General features: G+C 40.3%; 1 protein-coding gene across 1 annotated transcript; it reads left to right on the forward strand.

Moving 5' to 3' along the window:
• The first annotated feature begins 599 nt into the window (after positions 1-599).
• Positions 600-21497, forward strand: armh3 (armadillo like helical domain containing 3). The gene is made up of 26 exons (XM_054604112.1): positions 600-708; positions 2136-2245; positions 2343-2399; positions 2652-2798; positions 3011-3118; positions 3203-3295; positions 3399-3473; positions 3574-3660; positions 4398-4454; positions 4589-4632; positions 5158-5218; positions 5391-5437; positions 6484-6559; positions 6851-6944; positions 8591-8692; positions 8971-9029; positions 9245-9310; positions 9977-10046; positions 11111-11171; positions 11261-11349; positions 13392-13474; positions 13828-13954; positions 14268-14343; positions 15949-16027; positions 19569-19685; positions 20333-21497. The coding sequence occupies exons 2-26, from the start codon at positions 2144-2146 to the stop codon at positions 20423-20425; spliced, it is 2070 nt and encodes a 689-aa protein (XP_054460087.1). The 5' UTR covers positions 600-708; positions 2136-2143; the 3' UTR covers positions 20426-21497.
• Positions 21498-22648: the final 1151 nt, after the last annotated feature.

Below are 22648 nucleotides of genomic sequence, written 5' to 3' on the forward strand. Positions count from 1 at the left end.
TTCTAACTGGAGGTCTGTTTCTCCATATGATACTGTTGCAGTATAGACGTACACCTTCCTTTAACGATGAAACAGGCACTTTCTGATGCTCAGGTTGTTGAAGAGAGACAGGGTCGTATGGATGAAGGAGGACCTTAGCTTTCAACAGAATAGAAACCATAATCATCCCAGTATAAGAAATGTAAAACATGTGTGTGTGTTTAAAATGTAGATCTTTCTTACTAAAAGTCTCATTAAATATGAATATATTGTAATTTTCATTTAATTTACCCTGCTCTTCAGCATGCAGACATGCATGTTTGTGTCTGTGTCCTGCTTTAAATCAAGAGCACTATCTTATTTCTTGATAAATTAAAAAATTGCTTGTTGTTTATTTTTTCTGCAGTATCTGTTAAAAAGTAAGGCTGCCTATGTTACATTTTTTCTATACTCTCAAAGGTTGAGCAGTTATTTTTCTATATATTTTCATTTGTTTATAAATGCGACTGTCTATGCATATGTGGTCTTACTTATTAAACTCAAAATATGTTTCTTACTTTATCAAATGTGCATAAAACCTGCTGTCAAACTTTACAGAAGATGAATCTGTGGGGCGCTAGGACCCTGAAGACCAGCAGGAGGAGGCTAATGGTAGCAGCATGCTAGCAGAGGCTAATGTTGTCACAAGGATTCATGAACCAGCTTTTTAATTGTAATACTTTAATTGAGGTAAGAACAAACCACACCACTGACCCGCCTGCACCTATCGCATTAATGTAACACGTAGATGTTGTCAATAATCGGCCCCTGACATTAAACAGTTTCTCTAAATGAACGTAACAGCCCTCGTCTGTCAGGTGTTCCTCCAGCTAGCTTGAGCTAGCGTTAGCGTTAGCTGTGAACACTGGACACATTAGATTTGCATAAACGACCTAGCTGCTGATACACTGAGGGGCTCGTCGGGTGATGACTGGACAACAACACCTGCTCCTTAACAAAACCACGTCGCTGTTAGTCGTTAATTAGTCAGCAAACGATCGGCCAGTCAGCTAACGTAAGCTAACGTTAGCCTAGCTACCGGTGTGTCACTCAGACTTCGTGTTTCGTGACGTCACTGGGTCGGTTTCTGAGCTCAGCGCTTCTCCGTCACTCTGAACAGTCAGTGAGGACAGCATTCACGTTAGTGGACAGGTGTGTCTCTGGGGACATGTCTTATTGTCTTATTGTCTTATTAGAGTTGTGTTAGATTAGAGACCTAGAGGGAGTTTTCCTTTTGTATGTCTGTGACGTCACACAGTATGCAGCAGACTGAAGTGGTCTCAAGTAAGCAACAGCTCATTGATCCCTGCCTGCCTGTTACAAACACATTGATTGATTCATGATGGTGAACATGTGAACTGGAGTTTGTTTACTTTTGTAAACAGCTCTAGTTGTAAACAGCTCTAGTGTGCACCAAATCAGACTAGTTCAGGTCAAACACACAATCTACTTCTGTTTGAGTAGCATTTGCCACGTCAGTGCCCAGCTAGTTTAGTCAATTATTTTGCAATGTTTAAATATCCATCCATCCATCTTCCGTAACCTGCCTATCCAGTTAAGGGTCGCAGGAGCCGATCTCAGCTGTCAATGGGTGAAGGCAGGGTTCACCTGGACAGGTCGCCAGTCTGTCACAGGGCTGACATATAGAGACAGACAACCACTCACACTCACATCCACACCTACGGGCAATTTAGAGTCTTCAATGCACCTAAGCTGCCTGTCTTTGGACTGTGGGAGGAACCCGGAGAACCCGGAGAGAACCCACGCTGACACGGGGAGAACATGCAAACTCCACACAGAAGGTTGTCCAGCCCGGGAATTGAACCCGGGCCCCTCTTGCTGTGAGGCGACAGTGCTAACCACTACACCACCGTGCAGCCCATGTTTGAATATGAATCAATATAATTGGGACAGGTTTTTGGGAAAGAATGGGCTTGAGGCTTTATACCACAGACAGGCTGGGAAGTCGGACACCAAAATGTTATTGTTGGTTTTGGTCTTTTCATTATATTTACTGGGTGTAACATACATTTGATTTTGGGGGGTGATTTACACCATTTCTTTTTTACATCATTGATGTACTTTCCTCATAGAGCTCACTGCATCTGTTCCCTCAGACTTAGTCATGTCTCAGGTGGAGAAGAAGGCGGGGCTGCTGAGGAGGACGTCATCCTCTAAGAAACCCTTGAAAGAGAAGGTGGTGCTGATGTATGATGAGATTTTTGCAGTGAGTATCACAAAAAAACAGAACGTCAGTGATGGAAAGTAAAGAAATATAATGGTTAAAGTGTTAACTAAGTCCTGTCTGTTTTTATTTTATTTAGAAAGAAGACCCGTCAAAAAACAACCCTCGCTTCTGGGATGAGCTGTTTCTTATGAAGGTAAAGTGAAAGGGAAAAATAACACAATCTTGCAATGCAACTTGCAATACATTGGAAGAAAAGACAACCAGAACAATAATGGAAATGATCATATGTAATATATGTGTAAAAATCTGTTAATGCATTAATAGGAGGGCACTCCCTCACAACTCTCATCATCCTCCACTCTTAAACGTGTGCACTTACACAAACTATCTTTTTCTCACTCAATCTTTTTGATGGTTGTACGTCTGTCCTTCCACCATGTTTCAGGTGAACCTAGAGTACCTAGAGTCCAAGTTGGAGAGTGTAGATGGGGAGGAAGTTCAGCGGATCCAGGACAACATCAACTCTCTGTTCCACCACTGTGTTCAGGCTCTGGGAGAGGAGCACCAGATCAAAGTGGTCAATGCCCTGCAGGTAACTAAAGCTCCCAAACTTTTCATCTTTGCACATGTTACAATAAAATCAATAATACCTGAAGTGTATCACTGGAATCACATTATCTTAGCTTATTGGATTCATGGATTTAGTTTTGTGTCGCCACTGTAGCGCCAAAAAAGATGCATTTTTGTATTAATATGAAACATATCACACTATTAAGACCTGTGCTCGTCTGCGTCTCTCTCCAGACACTCTGTGCACTTTTCCGGGGGGTCCACCAGAAGAACAAGTCTGCGTCTGGCTTTGACATCATCAACATGCTCATGGGCTTCGACAAGGCTGAGCAAAGGATGAAGGTGTGTGTGGAAATAAGATATTGAGAGGTGAAAGTAATGATTGGCGTTCATACAATTTATGTTTCGTGTTTGTATCTCCTGCAGGACTTAATGGAGAGACTGGACAGCCTTCTCTGTGGAGACGGCTCGGAGAGTCTGAAGAGTCTTTGTCTCAAACTGCTGCTGTGTCTGGTGACGGTGAGACAGAACATAACAAAACAGCAAGATTTATTATAATGCTTGTTGTGCTGTTTTAAAAACACACTAAACGTCACAATGTTGTGAAAAAATGTGTTAACAGGTAACGGACAACATTAGTCAGAACACCATACTGGAATATGTGATGATCAACAGCATCTTTGAAGCCATTCTACAGGTATAACTATATCTAATGTAATTACGGGACATTTTATTTATTTAAGAAATGTCTTCTTCAGAATTTGGTCATCTCTGTTCTTCTCATATTCCCTCCTCAGATTCTGTCAGATCAGTCCAGTAGAGGGCAGCATGGGTATGATGCTGTGGTCCTCCTAGCTCTGCTGGTTAACTACAGGAAATATGAGGTGTGTACAAATACTAACATTGAACTTTACTTCTCAATTATCTATGATTGAGTGGTTATATTTCACATAGATTTCACTTGTGCATTCAAGACCCATCTTCATAGTTCTTACAATTGTGCATGTAGCATTGGAGTCATTTTGATATTAGATAAAGTAATCGGCACAGAGGTGATGTTTAAATCAAATAATAAACAGGCAGAATAAGAAATATCTAAATCAAAAAAATCTAATGATAATAATACAATATCTTATAGTACAAATATGCCTGTCTTCATGTGATGAGTAAATCCAGTGTAGTCTGAGGTGGAAACAGATTAATCCATGAATACAAGACATCTCTATTTGGCACCAGAGGAACATAAAAACCTTGACCTTAGCTATACCCGGTATCAAAGAGACACATGTCCTACATTTTTATGACAGAGAAGCAATCATGCTCTCTGCAATGGCTTCCAATTCACTTCCCTCTTCAGTTATTTCCTGGAAGGATAAGAGTGGCAGCGTTGGGAGGGGATAAAAGGATGATGAGTGAGGTTTTGGATGCAAACTCATGTGTAAGCAGAGTGGGCAGCTGCGTGGAATATGTAAGAAGCCCTCTGCTTGTTTGGGATTAGCCCCTCAAATCAGGGACCAAAATGAAAAGAGAATTACCCTTTTAATGGTCAATAAAGTATTTCATTGTTTTATACTATTTAATGGCCTCTAATTACACTGATTTATTTTTTGTTTTGTGTTAGTCAGTGAATCCCTACATTGTGAAGCTCTCCATTGTGGACGATGAGCCAACACTAGATGTAAGTATGTTGTCACTTACTCTATTTGTTTAAGCTGCAGAATAATAAAATAGCCAGTGTGATTTCGGCGTCGGCCTTCACATGAAGCACATAATCAAAGGTTTGACTGAAACACTGGATGTTTTCTTTCCCAGGGAATGGGTATGGTCGTCCACCAAGCGCTGACAGAGTATAACAGGTGAGATCTAAAAATGTCAAAAACATTTTTTTTATGATGCAGTCCTCGGTGTGCTGAGGACGCTGGTGTCACCGGTTTGTTTTGATGTCTCCCACAAAAGTTCTATTTTTATTCTGAATAAAAAAACAGGCTCCTTTATACTTTTAGTTATTTATATCTGACAGTTTTCTTTGGCAGTCGGTAATGTTTTTTGGATGAAATTAAGATGCTGTTTGTGAAAGAGGTCCTGTCTGCCGGCATGCGTAGACACATCAAAGTGATGGATGACGGCTCCATACAGTTCATTGTTTCTGTGTATAAAGAGAATGTCCCTTAGATAATAGGTTGTGGGAAATAGAATGAGATGTTGGGCGAATGTGTGTTAGGTTACAAGTGTGGTTTTTGAGTGTAAATATATATATATATGTATATATATATGTATGCCTCTGCTGTTGTGTAGCTCTACCTTGTTTAATTTATTTGTCATTCTCTCCACTTTTTTATTACTTCTTACTTTCTGTCTTTGTCTTTCTCTTCCCCATAAAGGCAGTACAAAGACAAAGAGGAGGAGAACCAGGGTGGGTTCTTCTCCACCCTCACTAGTATGGTAGGATCTTATTCTTACTTCAAATACCGTCCAGATATATTTGAACTTCTTTGGTATTTTTGGCATTACGGTGTATTTGGTATTCAAAGAGTATTATCTGCAGCTCCAAGTGGGACAACAGATTTTTTTTTTTAAGTGTTTGCTGATAGCTTCATCCTTCTTCTGTCCACAGGTGGGCAGCATGTTTATAGCCGACGCTGATGAGAAACTCTCTGTACAGTAAGTACAAAGTGATTTAAATTCATACCCATCAGTCAAACCTTAAATGCATTGTTCGCTTCATCTTTAATGAGAGAATCCATTACTGCTGCAGTGTGTTTTGGCTGGTCCTCTGTTTGGTCATTGTAAAAGACTCCAGTTGGAAATCACATGTTAAATGATGTTAAATTTGCTTTTTTTGTATAAACCGTAACCAAACTATAATCAGACACTGTGAGGTTTTTGAGTTGAGATTCAGCAGCACTTGTATACAGTACGTTATAATCGTTATTAAGCATCTTTGTGTTCATCTGTCAAACCTTGATTAATCAGTAAAACTTGAATTTCTAGGTAACATTGTAGACACCTGGGAACTGTGTTTTGATTTCAGCATTTACATATCCTATGTAATGCTGCATTGGACAATATAACCTCCTAGACTTGAATGTGAATCTTGTTTTTGAAGAATACTTTAAAAAGCTGTATCTGCTACAGCTCAGCCTCAGATTTGATTGGCTGAAGACACGACTTCATCATTCGTTTGGGGCAACATTTTCACATTTTGATCATGAACATGTGTCACTAAGAGAAAATATGAAAAGTTCATGAGCTTGACTGTTTAGTCTCTGACACAGTGTAGACTCGGTGTTCCTATCATTTTCATTTAAGAGTTGCTTGTTGATTGCTGTCCTGGTCTGAAAATGAAGAGTGACAATATTTAAGAATGCAGCTTATTCTGTGTATTAAACAAGGTTTACAGTTGTTTTACATCTTTTAAGGTCAACTCATTTATCAAACTTAGAATTTAATATATAGAAATTTGGGGAAATGATTTATTAGTAGTTGCATACATTTTACAGTAGTTAATGTCACAGAAAATTAAAAAGGTCACCTGCTGATGCAAGAAGCGATCGTAATAATCTTTCAACAGCAGACTGCCTCTAAACTATTTTCTTGAGCTTCACTGGATCAAAACCTGAAGTTTTTTCCGGCCCAGTTATGTTAAAATATGTAGATTTTACTTGATGAATGAATGAGCTGACCTCACACTTCCCTTTCTTGTCAAGGACCAATGAGGCCATTCTGCTGGCACTCTATGAGGCTGTGCACCTTAACCGCAACTTCATCACTGTATTAGCACAGGTAAGATTACAATAATCATTTACTATAAGAACCCTTTGAAAAATAGTCTTTTTTTTTTGTTTAATTAGTAGCGATGATTAATGTACCATTTTGTTAAAATGTTTTGCACTACCAGAAGTAATCACATCTCTTCCAGTCGCCACTAAATGGCATCTTGTTCCCTTTTCTCAGTTCTTGTTTCCATCTCCTGCCTGGCCTGTGTTGTTGCATTTTTCTCTACATTATGTGACAGAAGGAACAGCTTTTTACTATCAAAGATGTTCCACAAATGTCTTTTTGGTCTCTCAACAGAGCCACCCAGAGATGGACATCCCAACCACACCTACCACCCCTACTCCAACCACACCTACTACACCACTTGGCACAACGCCGCCCTCCTTAGACAGTAAGATATACATATTTTCTTTGGAGAGACATGTATGTGCTGCAAGTTAGTCTCCCGTCTGCATTAGGGTCTACGTCTCTCTTTCTGCCTTCATGTCAGTTTCTGGAACACACTTTTTCTGCAGAAGGGAGGAGCTGAGATGACCCAAAGAGCAGCGGCACATGAAATTACAGATCACATTTCATATTTATCCAAATTGTCCAAAGAGGAAACGAGGATCAAAATTGTAATTATTTGTGAAACCCTAATTTTAACACAAATCTTTTCTCTAGAGGCACAGTCTTGTGGTCGTTACCGAAACTGCATCTTTATAGCCTCAAATACCGGCTTAAATATTCAGCTATAGTGTTTTCCACCTGAAAGGACAGCAGCACTTTCAGTGGAGTGGAAGGCGCCTTTAACTTTGTCTTGTCAGCTCTATGTGTTTACATATGTTTTATACCACAGCCTCACCTTGAAACAGAAGTCGACTCAACTAAAATAGAAATCTCGTCAAAACACCAGTAAGGGCAGAAAATGAAGTAAAGGGATTTCTAAAGCTTTTTGGCATCACATGTCTCAAGGCTTTTTTTTGGCCTCAATTTAATGTTAACAGTATCTTTACATACATTTTTAAAAACTCTCTGTCCAAACATGGCGACCCTCCCTCACTGCTGCCCTGGGCCGACACACTCACACATACAGAGGCACACACGCACCCACACCGGCAGCCTTTCCGAATATTCAATAGATCTTTAAGGTTATCTGAAGAGAAGTGCTCATACACAGTAAATGGCACTTCTAGTGTTTGTTTATTACATCTTAATAAACAGATTATTACACCGCCCCACACACTTGTTATCATCTCTTAAGACTTGAGCGCACGGCTGTCACTTCAGGTTTCATGGCAGGTGAATGTTATTGCTAGCACATTGAAGAGCAGGTCATTTAGCATGCACACGTGCTGTAACCGCTAAAAGGTGCATGTTTCTATCTCTAGCTCTCCATCTATTGCTTCCAACCTAAGATACATTTTCTGTATGAAATATTAACCTCCAGCTTCAAATACAGATGAATGTTTCACATGCTGCATGCGTTATTCCATGTCATGGGAGCTTCAGCACTTAGAGTCCCTCCACACGTTCCTGCAATCCCATGTCAGGAATACACCTTGTCCTTCCACAGTACAGCCCCATGTGACGATATGTTTCTTGACAGCTTTCTTTTTGCCCTGCTGTGATATGAGGAAACAAATGAGCGGATTGCATGGAAGAGGGGATGCCCGGCTCATTATTTATCCATGGAAAAAAATCTGTATGTTTCAGAGGGCAAAGCTTTTTAAATGGATAAAGATTCTTGTCTACACCACACTGCAAGCTACAGTAGCTACAATAATGAGACACAGACATCTCTTTTTGTAATGCTGTTATTTGCCTGAGTGAGTACTCCGTCCGTCTGGCTGCTCAAATAAGGACGGCAGCTCTTTATAATTTGGGACGTCATTATTTATGGGATAATTGACTGCACAATTAAGTGACTTTAAAGTTTGATTTATCATAATTATATTGTAGTCTTTCTTTCTGTTTAGTTCATATTTATGTATTAGAAAATATTCTTTTTTTTTTAATCTGCAATGATTATATTTTATTTGTAATTCTGCTGTGTAGTGATGAACAACCCAGAACTGCCTCTGGATCCCAACCTGCAGACGAGCAACCTTCTAATCACCTTCCTCAAGTACGCCTCGATCGTAATGCAGGATACTAAAGGTAAACAGACACCTCCATGTCCTCCTCTTTGTCTCTGTCACTCTTCCTTCCTATAACTCTTTGCTCTTTCACTTTTTCTTCTACCCCTCTGTCCTCACGTGTCCTCACATAGTTGTCCTAGACAGCAGTGACAAATTAAAGCTGTTCTCTCCACCACCGTTCATTTGTTTCAGTCACTCTCAAAGCACCAGAGCGAAACGAACTGTCTGGCCCTCTGTTCTCTTTTTACCTGTTAACAGTCTCAATATTTGTGTCAAATATCATTTGTGTATTTGCAGATGAGCATCGACTCAACAGTGCCAGACTGTGCCTAATCATCCTCACATGCATAGCCGAGGTAAGAGCAGCCACAGTGCTGCAGCATTTGCTCGCTCCACAGATCGTCCTTGTTCTGACTTCACCTCTCTGTGTGTGTGTCTGTGTGTCTGTGTGTGTGTGTGTGTGTGTGTGTGTGTGTGTGTGTGTGTGTGTGTGTGTGTGTGTGTGTGTGTGTGTGTGTGTGTGTGTGTGTGTGTGTGTGTGTGTGTGTGTGTGTGTGTGTGTGTGTGATAGGACCAGTACGCTGATGCCTTTCTTCATGATGACAATATGAACTTCAGAGTCAATCTCCACAGAATGGTGAGTTTCTGTTTGTGAGTGACAGTGAGCACAAAAAAATGACAAGAATTCAGAACTTAGAATTGTAGCAGACAATCGGTAGTTAAATATTCAGCCGTGGAAACTAGCTTATTGGGACTTTGAAAAGATACTTTGTGTTAGTTTCAGTTGGACTTTGGACGCAGTCATTTTAAATAACAGAAAGCAGCCCTACATGTTATGATCTCCCTCTTTATCCACCATTTCTCAGCTGTTACTTCCCTGTCTAACATGCACAGATGTAGCGCACATTAGAACCTGTTTATGTTCATACATGGATAAGAATCAGCTTCTCCGAGTGAAACATACTTGGGGAAATCAAGTTTCTCTAATCCCCTTCCCTGAATAGGGTAACCAGGTTTCTTGTCTCCATGGAGATTAATAAATCGGCTTACTTGAGTAAACCGGTAACTTAAATGCACTTTAACGAGCTGCATGATGAAGACCATGATTCTTGATTATAATGCTAAATATGACATCTAGAAAAAAAGGTTCACAAAATTGCACAATCGGCTAGATATTAGCAATAAGTATGTATTGTCATGTACAATATTGCTTTTTTAAACTGATGTCTGCCATGCTGGTAGTACGCTGATATTCATGTTCTTTTTCCTACTTACTGTATATTTACATTTTCTTTGTTTTCAGCCCATGAGGCACAGAAAAAAAGCAGTGGACAAGAACATCCCTTCACGTCCGCTGGTGTGTGCTGTTCTAGGTATGAAGCATTAAAAACTGTTGTTTACTATGGACTCAAACTGTGGCTCAAACTGTGGGTCCGTAGTAACTGAAGGCTTGTTAGTTAGCTGTAACTTCTGATCTTCCTTCTGAGTGTGATTTCATATGATAACTGCTACAAACAGGATGTTGCTGAAGTTTCAACATTCACCAGTCTACAATCACAGCTGTGTGTTGGAATTCTTACTTTGTTAATATTTCTATTTAAAAGAGGAGGAATGATGACACAATGTAGTTACACTAAGTTAAGATAGATGCATTCATATTGTGCAATTTCTTAATAGAGTTGTATGAGGTAAAAATCAATATTAGTTTAAGTGTACGCTATATTTGGAATATTTTCACAGCTTACCTTAGTATCAGAAAAACCTTTTTCCGACAGGGAACTTAAGACATTATATCGTTCTATTCTTTCTTCAAAGCCCCCAGAAGTGGCTTTTGCTCCACTAAAAGCACAGGTTCCCCCCGGAAACCTTTAGCCGCGTGATGTTAGCAACACGTGCATCTTTCTCACCATATTCACCCCTGATGAGTTTGCATGTCTGCCATTGACAAAAACTGTATCTGTACACCGTAGAACATGGCTTTTGCTAGTCTACCGCTGCCTCGATCAGTTAGTTAGTTTGTGTTTTTGTGTGACTTTTGTGTTTTTAAAGTTCTCACAATAAAGTCACACAGTAACACAAACAAACTCACCTATAGAGGCAGCAGATGACACAGCAGCTCGGGGTGTTCTGTGAGGTAAAATTACTGTTTTTTTATAAAGGCATCGGTTCCCAGTCTGAAAGGGCAGTCTGACAGTAAGATAGAGCGGTGAAAATATTCTAAACATAGCATACACTGATATTGATTTTATTTGGTGGGTCTTCTCTGCTGCCCTCGTTCACATCAGTACATTGCTTTACTCCTGAGCCCACACTCTTTTATTTTGAACTGACAATACATCCAACTATCCCTTTTAAGGGTTTGTGCCATGTAACCCTTCTGTTTGTGTCTTTCTCACAGTGTTTTTGTCTCTGTCTTTGTCTGTACCCGTTTGTTTAGATCTGATGGTGGAGTTCATAGTCACTCATATGATGAAGGATTTCCCCATGGATTTATACTTGTGAGGACACATACACATCACACACACATTTTTCTGGCCAAGTCCACCATCCTGCTTGGTCACCACAGTTGTATGTGTTTCCTGTGCAGGCGCTGTGTGCAGATCATCCACAAACTCCTGTGCTACCAGAAGAAGTGCAGAATCCGGTTACACTACACCTGGAGAGAGCTCTGGTCAGGTAAAGATACCTCACCTTCCCTCTTGATTTGTTTTTCTGAGTATAACTCGGTAGGTAGAAACTTTTCCCAGGACACTAGGAAGCTTTAGAGGAACTCATTGTGTTTCGACTGCAGAGACCAGAGTCTGTCTTGATTAAGTTCGGGGGACATTTTCTGGGGATATTTTGACCTCGTCCCAAACAGGACCTGCTCCAGAGGTAATACTTTCTGAAAATACAGGAACTTTCGAGCTGGTGTTTGCAGGGATGACCGTCGCTGATTGGTCAAACATGCACAGCACCGTTTCCCATGTTCCACTTCATTTATAAAACAAGGAATTGCTCCAGTATCGTTTAAGGGCCATTTAGGACTAGGAGAGAAGTTAGGCTTTGCTGTCACTTTCCCAGCTCATTTTAGAAAAGACAGCATCATTTTTTGAGCGAGCTGAGAGGGCAAGAAAAAAATAAGTAAAATTTTATATGTTTTCATTGCGGCTACGTTTCTAAAGCAGAAAAAAAGAACCATCAAACACTTAACAGATGATTTACTGTGGACACAGACGCTTGCAGTTTTATTTTCTTCCTCTGCATTTTATTCAATAAATCCAACATGCACCTTTTAACACTACACAGAAGTAAATGTTTGTTTCATTATTTTTGTTTTAATGTTTTTTAGATGAAACTTGCAGGCACACTGAACTGCAGGCTGCACAGTGTGTTTACCCTGCGATTATCAGCAGCCCTCGTACCGTGTCATTTTGCCTTTTCATACGTCAGCAGATCTTAGACCGCTATGGAAACACAGACAACAATGGGCTGAAGGAACCTTTTAGTTCTACAAAAAGTAGTTCCGGGATTTAAATTACCAGGAACTTCTTGGTGGAAACGCAGCTTAAGACACTTTTTGTATTCGTTTGTTGTTCTGAGTTAACCAGGAGAGTTTCATGCTGATCCAAGCTGAAGTGCCACAACTGGGAATTACGTCACATCGTCTATGTGAACACTCGCACTGTATTAACTCTCTTAAACTCTGTTTGACTCAAAGAGTTGGTAGCATGTCTGTAGACTCTTAGTCTTGGTAATATGATGAACATTTTTAGGAAAAGGTGTTCCTATTCTAGAGTTTGTTTCATTGCGGCGTTTGATTTATTTATTACTACTTTGTTGAGCAACATTAATGGCCACATTGGTTTTATAATGATATATGTTGATACTCCGTACAGCAAGATATACTTTACATGGTTGTTGTAACTGTACCTCTCAGCTGAAAACGGATAATTCAAACTGATTGATGTGTTACATAAATTGTGTTTTGGAAGTTTTGTGACAGGACATGTTTATCATTAAATGTTTCAAATAAAGTTTTAGGACACCAAATATGTATAATTTAAATCTGAAACATTTTTGTTTTGCTTCGCATCACGTTAAGAGTTGGGTAGATAGTTAAGTGCTTTTGCAAAACAAAGCCAATTTCCCTCTGAAGACTTTGGGCCTGTTCTTTCGTAAATGTATTGCATCATTGAGATCGGATAATGAGTCTCTAAAGAAAGCACAATCCATCCTGTCGGCCTTGTTTTCATCCCGGTCAACACCCAATCGGATAACATTTCAGCTTGTAATGGCCCCATCGCACTGTGTCTCATTGGAATACAGATTCTTCTAATCGGACCAATAATCAGCTTAATTCCCTGAGTAACACTGACCCTTTTCTCCTGCCGGTGATAATAGCATAGCATGAAATAAGACAGGAGAGAAAAAATTTGCTGAATTAAAGCAATAAATGTGTTTTATCTTCTATCGGTGTGTTGTTTTACCAGCTTGTTTTGCAGCTTGTTAAAAGCTCACATTTTGGTTCTTCTTATGGGTTTTCTTTTCCTCTATTAAAGCTTGTGGAAGGACTTGATTTGATTTTGAAAGGTTTCCCCCCTCCTGTGTTTCCATTATCTACCTTAATAAAGAAGCTCACTGAGGAAAGCAGACTGCTGCCATGTGCCTCTTGCTGGTAGACGACTATCAACACTCCAGATTATTTCATTTATGTGTGCATGTCTGCCTCTGCACAGCTCTCATCAACCTGCTGAAGTTCCTGCTGTCAAACGAGACAACACTGCTGGCCAAGCACAACATCTTTCACCTGGCCTTACTGGTGAGCAACACACACACACGAACACACACACACAATCACGTCAACAGGACCTCACTCCACAATGGAAATTGGTTTCACAGGGATTTGTTTATGATCTTGTATTAAGAGGAGAGCCAGATGTTGTATCGTTGGCACTGCTTGTAGCCCAGCTGTGCGTACAGAATGGCTGAAATTGCACACAAGAGTCTGAACTATTTTTATTAGTTTGTAAGAGGAGACAAAAGAAGCCTAACAGGCTGTGTATGCACAAACCGATGCAGTATAAATATGACTTAGAAAACATATTTTTGGTTTGGTTTTTTTTTGTTTGAGAGAGAATGTATAAGTTAACCCGTGTTTGTCTCTCGATCCAGGTAGTGAACCTGTTCAACATGTTCATAACATACGGCGACACGTTCCTGCCCACCTCCAACAGCTACGACGAGCTCTACTATGAAATAGTACGAATGCACCAGGTCTTCGACAACCTCTACTGTATGGGTATGTTAGCAGAAACTGCAGTGTTGAACCTGACTTCTTGTCAGTTCTAATCCCTAAAACTGTTATTCAAATAATCTCAAATAATACTAGCCATCATAAACAATTAGTTACTAGTTTTATTCACCAATGAATTCCAGTGTTTTTATTACTCAGCAGTTAAAAAACAAACCAAAGCTTCTGGCAAATGTTAAACATTTAAGTGTTCTAGCCTTTCTTTTATTGCCCTAAACCAGTCAGATGAAATAGATGTGTTATACTGCGGCTGTATATGTGCACCTCACTCTGTTTCCATCCGTCATTCTCTGCCTTCCAGTTCTGAGAGTATCAACCAACACGGGCCAGTGGAAGGAGCCAGCCAGCAAAGTCACGCATGCCCTTGTCAATGTTAGGTAAAAGAGCACAACACACACACAAACAAACAAACAAACAAACAAACACGCTCGCAACACACAAATACTGTATTTTAAGAGGTAGAAAAGAGTCACATTGGATTGAAGGGAATTTTCACACAGAAATGTAATGAAGGAAGGTCAAAACAAAGGGAATGAAGTTAAGCCTCTGGATCTGTGATGTAGGTCGTCCATCCTCAGCCTTTTCCTTCTCCCTTCCATCCACTTCCTCCCTCAGGCCCCTCTATTCAATACTTTTTAAACCTTAATCCACCCCAACCCCTTCTCCAGTCCACACACATTCTCTACTTGGTCTCTCCTCCACCATTCTACCCTGCAATCTCTCTCTCTCCTCCTCCGTCTTCTCTGAGGAGTTGATCTTGGGAGGCCCCCTGAGGCGGCGCCCGTATACTCTCCAAGGATTCACCCACTCAACTGGGCTCCCGATGGAGCACTCCACTGCTTTTGTAGGCAGTCACGAGGGTTAGAGGGAACGCAGGGAGAAGGAAGATTGAAAGTGTAATATTTGAAGGAATAGAAGAATGAATAGAAGAGGAATAAAGAACCCACTGAGACTGTGTTGAAATCATCAAGGGACCAATTCCATTTTTCTCCCATCACTTTACTCCTCCGTACGCTGGCTTCCCACACGTAAATGACAACTGAATTACCACTACGGAGAATTCTCTGCATTTTGGTCAATTTATTTGATATATGACGTCCTCCTAAGCCAGTGTAAAGTAAGCCATTTCATCTCACAGCTGTGCTTATTGGATCAACTTAAATTTGAGCCATAAAGCAGTTTATTTCATGGAAATTAATGCTAATGCTGGAAGAGATTGCCTCTGAATTTACATCTGAAATTCCCTGGTGTGCTCACACCATATGAAGGAGGCATTGAGGTGGAGTTAAATAGGAATGAATAGAAGTTAGCTTTGGTGTTTAACAAACAGTATTTAACTCAGAACTTTGCTGGTCAAATATCTTGTTAAAATTGCTAACTGCAAACCTTCACATATTGAATATTATAATGTAATTAGTTTGCACCTAAACAAGAAGTAACCACATCTAACACATTTAAGACCCCTGTCAACACAAACCGTTGTGTACTTTGCTCTGAGGCTGTTTTTCATGGTTTCGAGTCGAACCCTTCGTTCCAATTCAAGAAAAACTAAATGCTACAGCACAGAATGATATTTTAGACTGCTACAAACTAACTCCTCTAATTCTCATTTACAGATTTTTATGTTTCTGTTGTTGGACAAAGTAACAAATATGAAATAAGGATTTGATTGCGGCTCATATATTCTGCCGGGTTGAACAGGAACACAGACTGTGAGGCCTTTTTCGCCAAACATGGCCAACGTCACTAATGCTTTCTTGGCTGAAACTGAGTTAATTCTGCCAAAATCTGGTTTTAAGTCTTCCCGAGAGAAGATTAATGCTCGTGGGTTTGGGAATGAAATGTGTAACAATCACACATCTCTGCGATTTTAGGGTGTAGTGTTGGTAATAAACTTTACATCCTTGCACATAAATGATAATGTCCACTCTGCTTTATCTCAAAACGTTTGTTGTTTTGTTGTTTGTGTTTTTGTCTTTAAGGGCCATCGTCAACCATTTTAATCCCAAGATTGAGTCGTATGCTGCTGTGAACCACATCTCCCAGCTGTCCGAAGAACAGGTAAGCACAAGGCCCTTCTCCCTTTTACACTCTGACTAAAGGTTGCATGTAAATAAAAACAAACAGCAACATCTTGGGGCCATTTTGACTGTAACTCCACTGAAACTCCACTCTTGTCCTCCTTTTTGACAACACCATATTTTGGAAAACACTCTCTACTTGAGAAGGGGTTTACTGCATTTTATTTTGAAAGATTGCCTATTCATGAGAGGTTGTGTCAGTCATGTGGCAGAGATGGATGACTCAGAAATGGGTTATTTTGATGAGACACCTAGAGGAGCAGTTGTTATATCCACACACCACTGAGCTTAAATCACATTGTGGCTGATTCATTGCACACAGTTCAGGCAGGTACGAGGACTCTGTTTAAAACAAATATGAAGTGTTTTACACTTTACACCACAGATGGTGACACACACATTTTAGCTGCTGTCACTTCTGGGAACATCGAAATGCCAACAACTTCCATAGCGTTCTCCTGAGCATATATAGTTTTTACCGTCTACTGGACTTTTAAAGGAAACATCACCTTCATCATTGAATTATTCTTATGTTAGATTTTTGTGTGTAAATTTAAAGTAGAGTAAATGTTGCAGATTCTGTAGCCCGGTGTTTTTGCCAACACATAAACACAGAGTGAGAATTGAATCATTAAGAAACTGGACTGCCTCTGAAACGCTGAGTTATTCCCTCATCATTAGTGAAAACTTGAGTCCGTAAGGAGGCTGAACCTCACTGATACGAGCGTTTTGCATTCCTCTTAAGACTTTATCATTTATGTCAAATCGGTGAAGATAGGAAAACAGCCGGTGGAGGTTTTTTTTTTTTACAAGCTGATAACAGAGTGATGGATTTGGTCATTATACTCCTCAATTACCTCTCTGCTTTTATCTGCCAGATTTATTCACAACAGAGAGGGAAGGCAGAAGTTAGCTTGCTGTCTATGAGCGGCCTGTGGTTCATATGATTTTCCATTAGTTGTCTTCATGGATCATTGTCAGCTAATTGTATGCTAATACAAAGGTTGTGTGCTTGTATTAAGAAATTTGGTTTGACCAATGCATTATATAAAGCTCATATTGCATGTGAATCTTCTTGTTGTGCATAACTGGCGAGCTATTCGCCGCCGCTCTGCACCGCTCTGCACCACCGCTCTCACCGCTCTGCACCGCTCTGCACCGCTCTCATACAGCGGTCACAGCTGATAACACCCTCACGACACTGTTATCTCTGTCAGCACTGTTAGCAACGTTAACTGCTAGACGCCGGCTCAGCTGATGCCATGTTGAGAGCTGTGTGCAGAGCTGTTAAATCAGATAAAAAGACTATTCAAAGCGTGGTCTATTGACAATCCTTTGTTCTTCACACATTGGGCAAGTGGACCAATCCGTATTGTTTTTGACTAACTTCTGTGCGTTGTGAGTGATTAAACCACAGAGCAGCACTGTAAAGGAGAATATCCACACAGAGAGAGTGCTTCAATGAGAGGCTTTCTTCATCCTGTTCAAACCATCTGACTCAACCTTTTCCCCGCTGACGCTCGTCTCAACAAAGATTATACAAACCCCTGTTGAGCAATTAATTAAAGATGAACTCAATGAACAGCTGTGATGGACATATTTTTAAATGCTATTTGTTCCATGTCTTCACTCCTAGTAACAGTACTTCATTGAAGTTGTTTATTTTGTTCTGCTCTCATGCCAGCAATGTTTTTTTTATCATTTATAAATGATAAATACTGTCCTTTTGGGAGACTTGATGGCTCATTAACTAAAACGTCCACTGTTAGTTTGTGTCCGACTGCTCTCTCCCCTCAACTCCCATCATCTCCCTAACGAATGAACAAAGCCAAAAAAGTACCTTTTTAAAAAACTGTCCTTTTGAAGCACTGTACTTTGCCAGTCTCAGTAATCATAAAATGTAGGTCGGATTTAAAAAAAAAAAAAAAAAAAAAAAAAAGGCAGGAGAGAATTGAGTGAACCACATCGAGGGCTTTCAGTTGAACAAAAGCTAAATATTTTTTCACCCTTGAGGCTGAACAAAATAATGCTCACAGCAAATGGACACAAAAGGAAAATAAATCCCCCCCCCCCCAAAACAAAACAAAACAAACAACTACAACAAAAACACTTCTTGCATCTCATGATGAACTTTAATGTAACCAAAGTAGCTCTCCAGTAGCTGGTGCACAGCTGTGGACTCAAACCTGAATGATGGGGCAGAACGGAGGCTGAGATGTTTTGAACTTTGGTCCATTGAGGGACTCGTTCAGACAAAGATTTTTGTTTTATTTGCCTCTGTACCTCTTTCCTGGTTTTTAAATGAACATTGAACCTTTGCATTTATTTTGACATACAGTGCTTGACACTCACACACACACACACAAACACACACACACAGTATCCACCTGCACTCCATCTGCCCGCAGCGTCTTCATTCCCCACAGTGACACTAGAAGATGGATGGCCTCCTGAAACACACAGCATTTAAACGAGCTGCTGTACTCCCCGCCTGTCTGTCTCTCTCATACGATACAATATTGGAGTTAAGACACACTTCAGCACACACAATGCTGCTTCTGTTCCCGCTCTTCAAGATAAATACGATGACAACTGCGTGCACACAACCATATCTGCTTAGTGAAGCAAAAAGTTGCTTAGCGGAGTCGAATGTGTGCAGCAAAAACGCTTATCATCCCCGTCTTTGATATAACAGCTTGTGGAAAACGTTACATTGTCTCTTGACTATTCCTTAATTCTCCATTAACTTTTCATCTTTTCCGTCCTTTCCTTTCGCAACCAGTGAGGGAGGATAAACCTAAAACAAACATAAGCTGAGGTTACTATTCAAACCCACCTCCTCAGAGAGAGGAGGGTGATGGAGAGCAGTGAGGGAGAAGGAGGAAGAGGGGGAGAGAGATATGGGTATGAATTTTTCATCAGCGTACCATCAAAGGTTTAAATACAAACAACAGCGGGTTTTTTTTACCTCAGCAGAGCTGTAGATTTATTAGAAGATTTAAGAATGATGATTCAGCTGTACAGCAGATATACTGACGGAGCTAAAGGAGAATATGTTCGTGCTGCGTGTGCACCAATGGAAACGTATAGTCTGACATCTGTATGTTTATCTGGATAAAAGCCGGACTTGTTTGAGAGGAGTGTGTGTTTATAGAGCTTCTCTGGGAAGGACGACAAAGTGCGGCTCATGCCTCTCATTGTGAATGTTTCATGCTGTGTGGAGCGTCGCAGGGACATTAATAAAATAATGAAAAGGGGCTGTTTCACGGCTGGATGGGGGGGAGGCCAGGGGATGAGAGTGTGGAGAATCTCTGAATAATTACATCTGATGTCACCGTCTCATATCAGCTGGACTTAACTCTCGGCATGTGTGTGTCCTGTGCACTTAATAACCACAGTACACACACTCACTCATGATGATCACTTATGAATTAATATGTTGTAATAAAGTATTAAACACGGTTCAGTGACTATTCAGGTTAAGTGTTCTTTTCATTTCTCCTCTTCTGTCGTCCTGTTAGGTGCTGGAGGTGGTTCGGTCCAACTATGACACACTAACGCTCAAACTGCAGGATGGTTTGGACCAGTTTGAGAGATACTCGGAGCAGCCCAAAGAGGCTGCTTTCTTCAAGGAGCTGGTAAGAGATACGGAGCAGTGCATTGTGGGTGTTGAGGGTTTAGAGCGGTCTACATGGGGACATGTTTTTGGGTTGTCTGTCCGTCCATCCTTCATGCCCGTCTGTACGGTCCATTCTGAACGTAAGACTCCAGGCTGAAATTATTAGAATATGGTGGTCAAAGGTCACTGTGACTGCAAAACAAGTTTTGTGCTCAATAATTCCAATTATGATTATGACAATTTAACACAAATGTCTAATAGGATAAAGTTATGAAGTGACAATATTTGAACAGACAAACAAAACTGAAACAACGCAAGGCGGTAATTCTGATTTAATGGAGCAAATTGGGTTGTTTTTTTTAACCAAGATTTTATGTCCCTAGTTTCCTAAAAGTGGTTGTTTCCTGCTGCAGCCTGACACTGATTTACTGTTTACAATAAGCAATGTCTTGTGCAAAGTTTACAGTTGAGTAAATGCCTTCTGTAATATAAGGTGATCAGAAATTAACACCACCAGAGAAAAAAGAACTGCAAATGTTATTTTTAAACTCAATAGTGTCTGCCTGCCCTCCCTGCCTTGTAAATTGAGTTATGGACAAAGTACAATTTGCACAGTTTGGTATCTCTCTGACCTTGGAATAAATGTCCCTGTGTCTCCGTCTCCAGGTGCGCTCCATCAGTTTGAATGTGAGGAAGAACGTCTCTCTGAACACGCTGAGTCAGGACGTCCTGCTTAAAGAGTTTTCCACCATCTCCTGAGACACACACACACACACACACACACACACACACACACACACACACACACACACACACACACACACACACACACACACACACACACACACTCTTCCAGCCTCCTCCTCCTTTCAGATGGACACACACAGTACATTTGTGTACGTGTGGACATAAACACATACTTACACACACACACACACACACACCAACAAGGACAGTCTTTGATTGTTCTCTTCGTGGTTCGTCTTGACTCGCCCTCCTTTGAACTGAACGATGGAGACCGAGGCGGACACATTGACAGGCTGGATGCAAAGAAAGACCTGGAAAACTCTCCGGACCTGCTCCCTCTGTGGTTGTTGTTTAATGTGTGTGGGATTAATGTGTGGTTATTTAAGGAAATGCCCGTATTGCACCGGATCCTGGTGTGCAATCTGCAGTATTGACTGGACCGTTAACTAACACATGAACGTTTGGATTTCATGAACTCAAGTATTTTTAATCCAGATGTTCATCTACGACTTTTCAGCCACTGATGATGTTTTAAGTAGTTTCTGCTCCCTTGATTTATGATTCATCTCCAGCATTATTTCAGAAGATTTAGACTTGGAGTGAAACATAACCTTCCTAACTACATCTGTAACGGAGACCTTTAGCCTTTTTGAGTTTGAATCTTACTGTAAATTCTCTTTGACATGAGCATTAACTCTTTCTTTGCGGCTGAGTGCCAGTCGTGCGAATGTTAACTTAATTCTTATGTTCAAAACAAATTTAAAAGTATTTTGTATTTACATGTTTGCTAAGGGGTAGAACATTTAGAGCTGTTATTAAGTTGAGAATGCTCTACAATGATAAAAAACCTTATTGTTGCAAACCTTTTTGCTTTTGAACAAAGCCATGACTAACATTCACTACTGCACGTCACACAAGTCATTGTCCCTGTCAATGCTCATTCAGAACAATTTAAATGCTTTTTGTTTTGACTGGAAGCAGATCTTAATTATGCAATTTCTTCAATTGAAGGGTCTTATTTCTCTCATCTCTAACTCCTGTAGGTATATTTATGTTTCTTTTTTAAATAAAGGTTGGTTTCCTATTACTCTACTAGTGCTTCCTCTTTCTTCATGACTATTTAGGCAAGAAACATCAAGAAAAACTTGCTTTTATGTCGACATTATAAAATCAAAACAAACTTTCTTTAACTTTCTATGATTATAGGCTTTGGAACAACCGACCTCATCAGCTCGACCTCCACACAAACACACACTGTCCTCTGCTGACACTGCCGACCGACTCTGAGTCTGATCTATTGGCTGTCAGTGGGAGGCTTGATTTCTTACCCCAAACAAACCCGCAAGTGAAATATGACTTTTCATTCCATGAATATGGTCTTTGATAACAAATGCTTTTTTCTTGGATGATTTCTTTAATTGTCCGATGTTGAGCATTTATGAACTGTTGAGTTACTAAAAATGAATCAAGCATCTTACACACCCCGTAGATTCAATGAGACCTTTGTTGCATGTCATACTCCTCCTTTTCCACCATATTTTTGCACTTACCTCTGTCTAATAGTGGTGAAAATGCCCCCCTCCCCCTCTTATTCACACATCCAGCAACAACATAATGACGAAAGTCCAATATACACCTTTTAGCTCCACCAACTCCTGAAACACCTGCATGTGTGTTGTCACTTAATCTGATTACAGCTCTACTCATGACTGTACTGACTGCTTGATTGACATCTCCCTCACAGCTTTTTTTTCTGGGTGAAACCTTTGAGGGAGAGATAATGTGAGAAATACAACAATTTGTACAGCTAAATATCATAATCAAATGTATCCATACGTAGTTGCAAAATCTTAATCAGTCTATACACACAAATACATCATGTGGTTGTGTGTTTAACAAAGCCCTGATCTACTAAGCTGTGTGAACAAGACTTTTAGTGTGAAAATGAGACACACACTGTCCGTTTACTCGATATGTTTGTGAGCAGCGGCAGCAGTACAGATCAATCTGCAAGTACACCGTGACTAAATATTTGAATGAATCAGTTCCACATTTATCTGAGAAGTTAATGAATGGAAGAGTAAGGTCGTGGTTGCTGAAACCGCTGATATCGCTCTGAGAAAACAGGAACTGTTCTGATCCTCTCCTCTTTGTCCTCCATCTATCAGCCTGCCCTCCTCCTCTAGTGAGACTAATTAGACGATATCTCTGATAAACTTTGGCCTTGAGCTACTT

The sequence above is a fragment of the Anoplopoma fimbria genome, chromosome 9, assembly GCF_027596085.1.
Source record: "Anoplopoma fimbria isolate UVic2021 breed Golden Eagle Sablefish chromosome 9, Afim_UVic_2022, whole genome shotgun sequence".
Taxonomy (NCBI): domain Eukaryota; kingdom Metazoa; phylum Chordata; class Actinopteri; order Perciformes; family Anoplopomatidae; genus Anoplopoma; species Anoplopoma fimbria.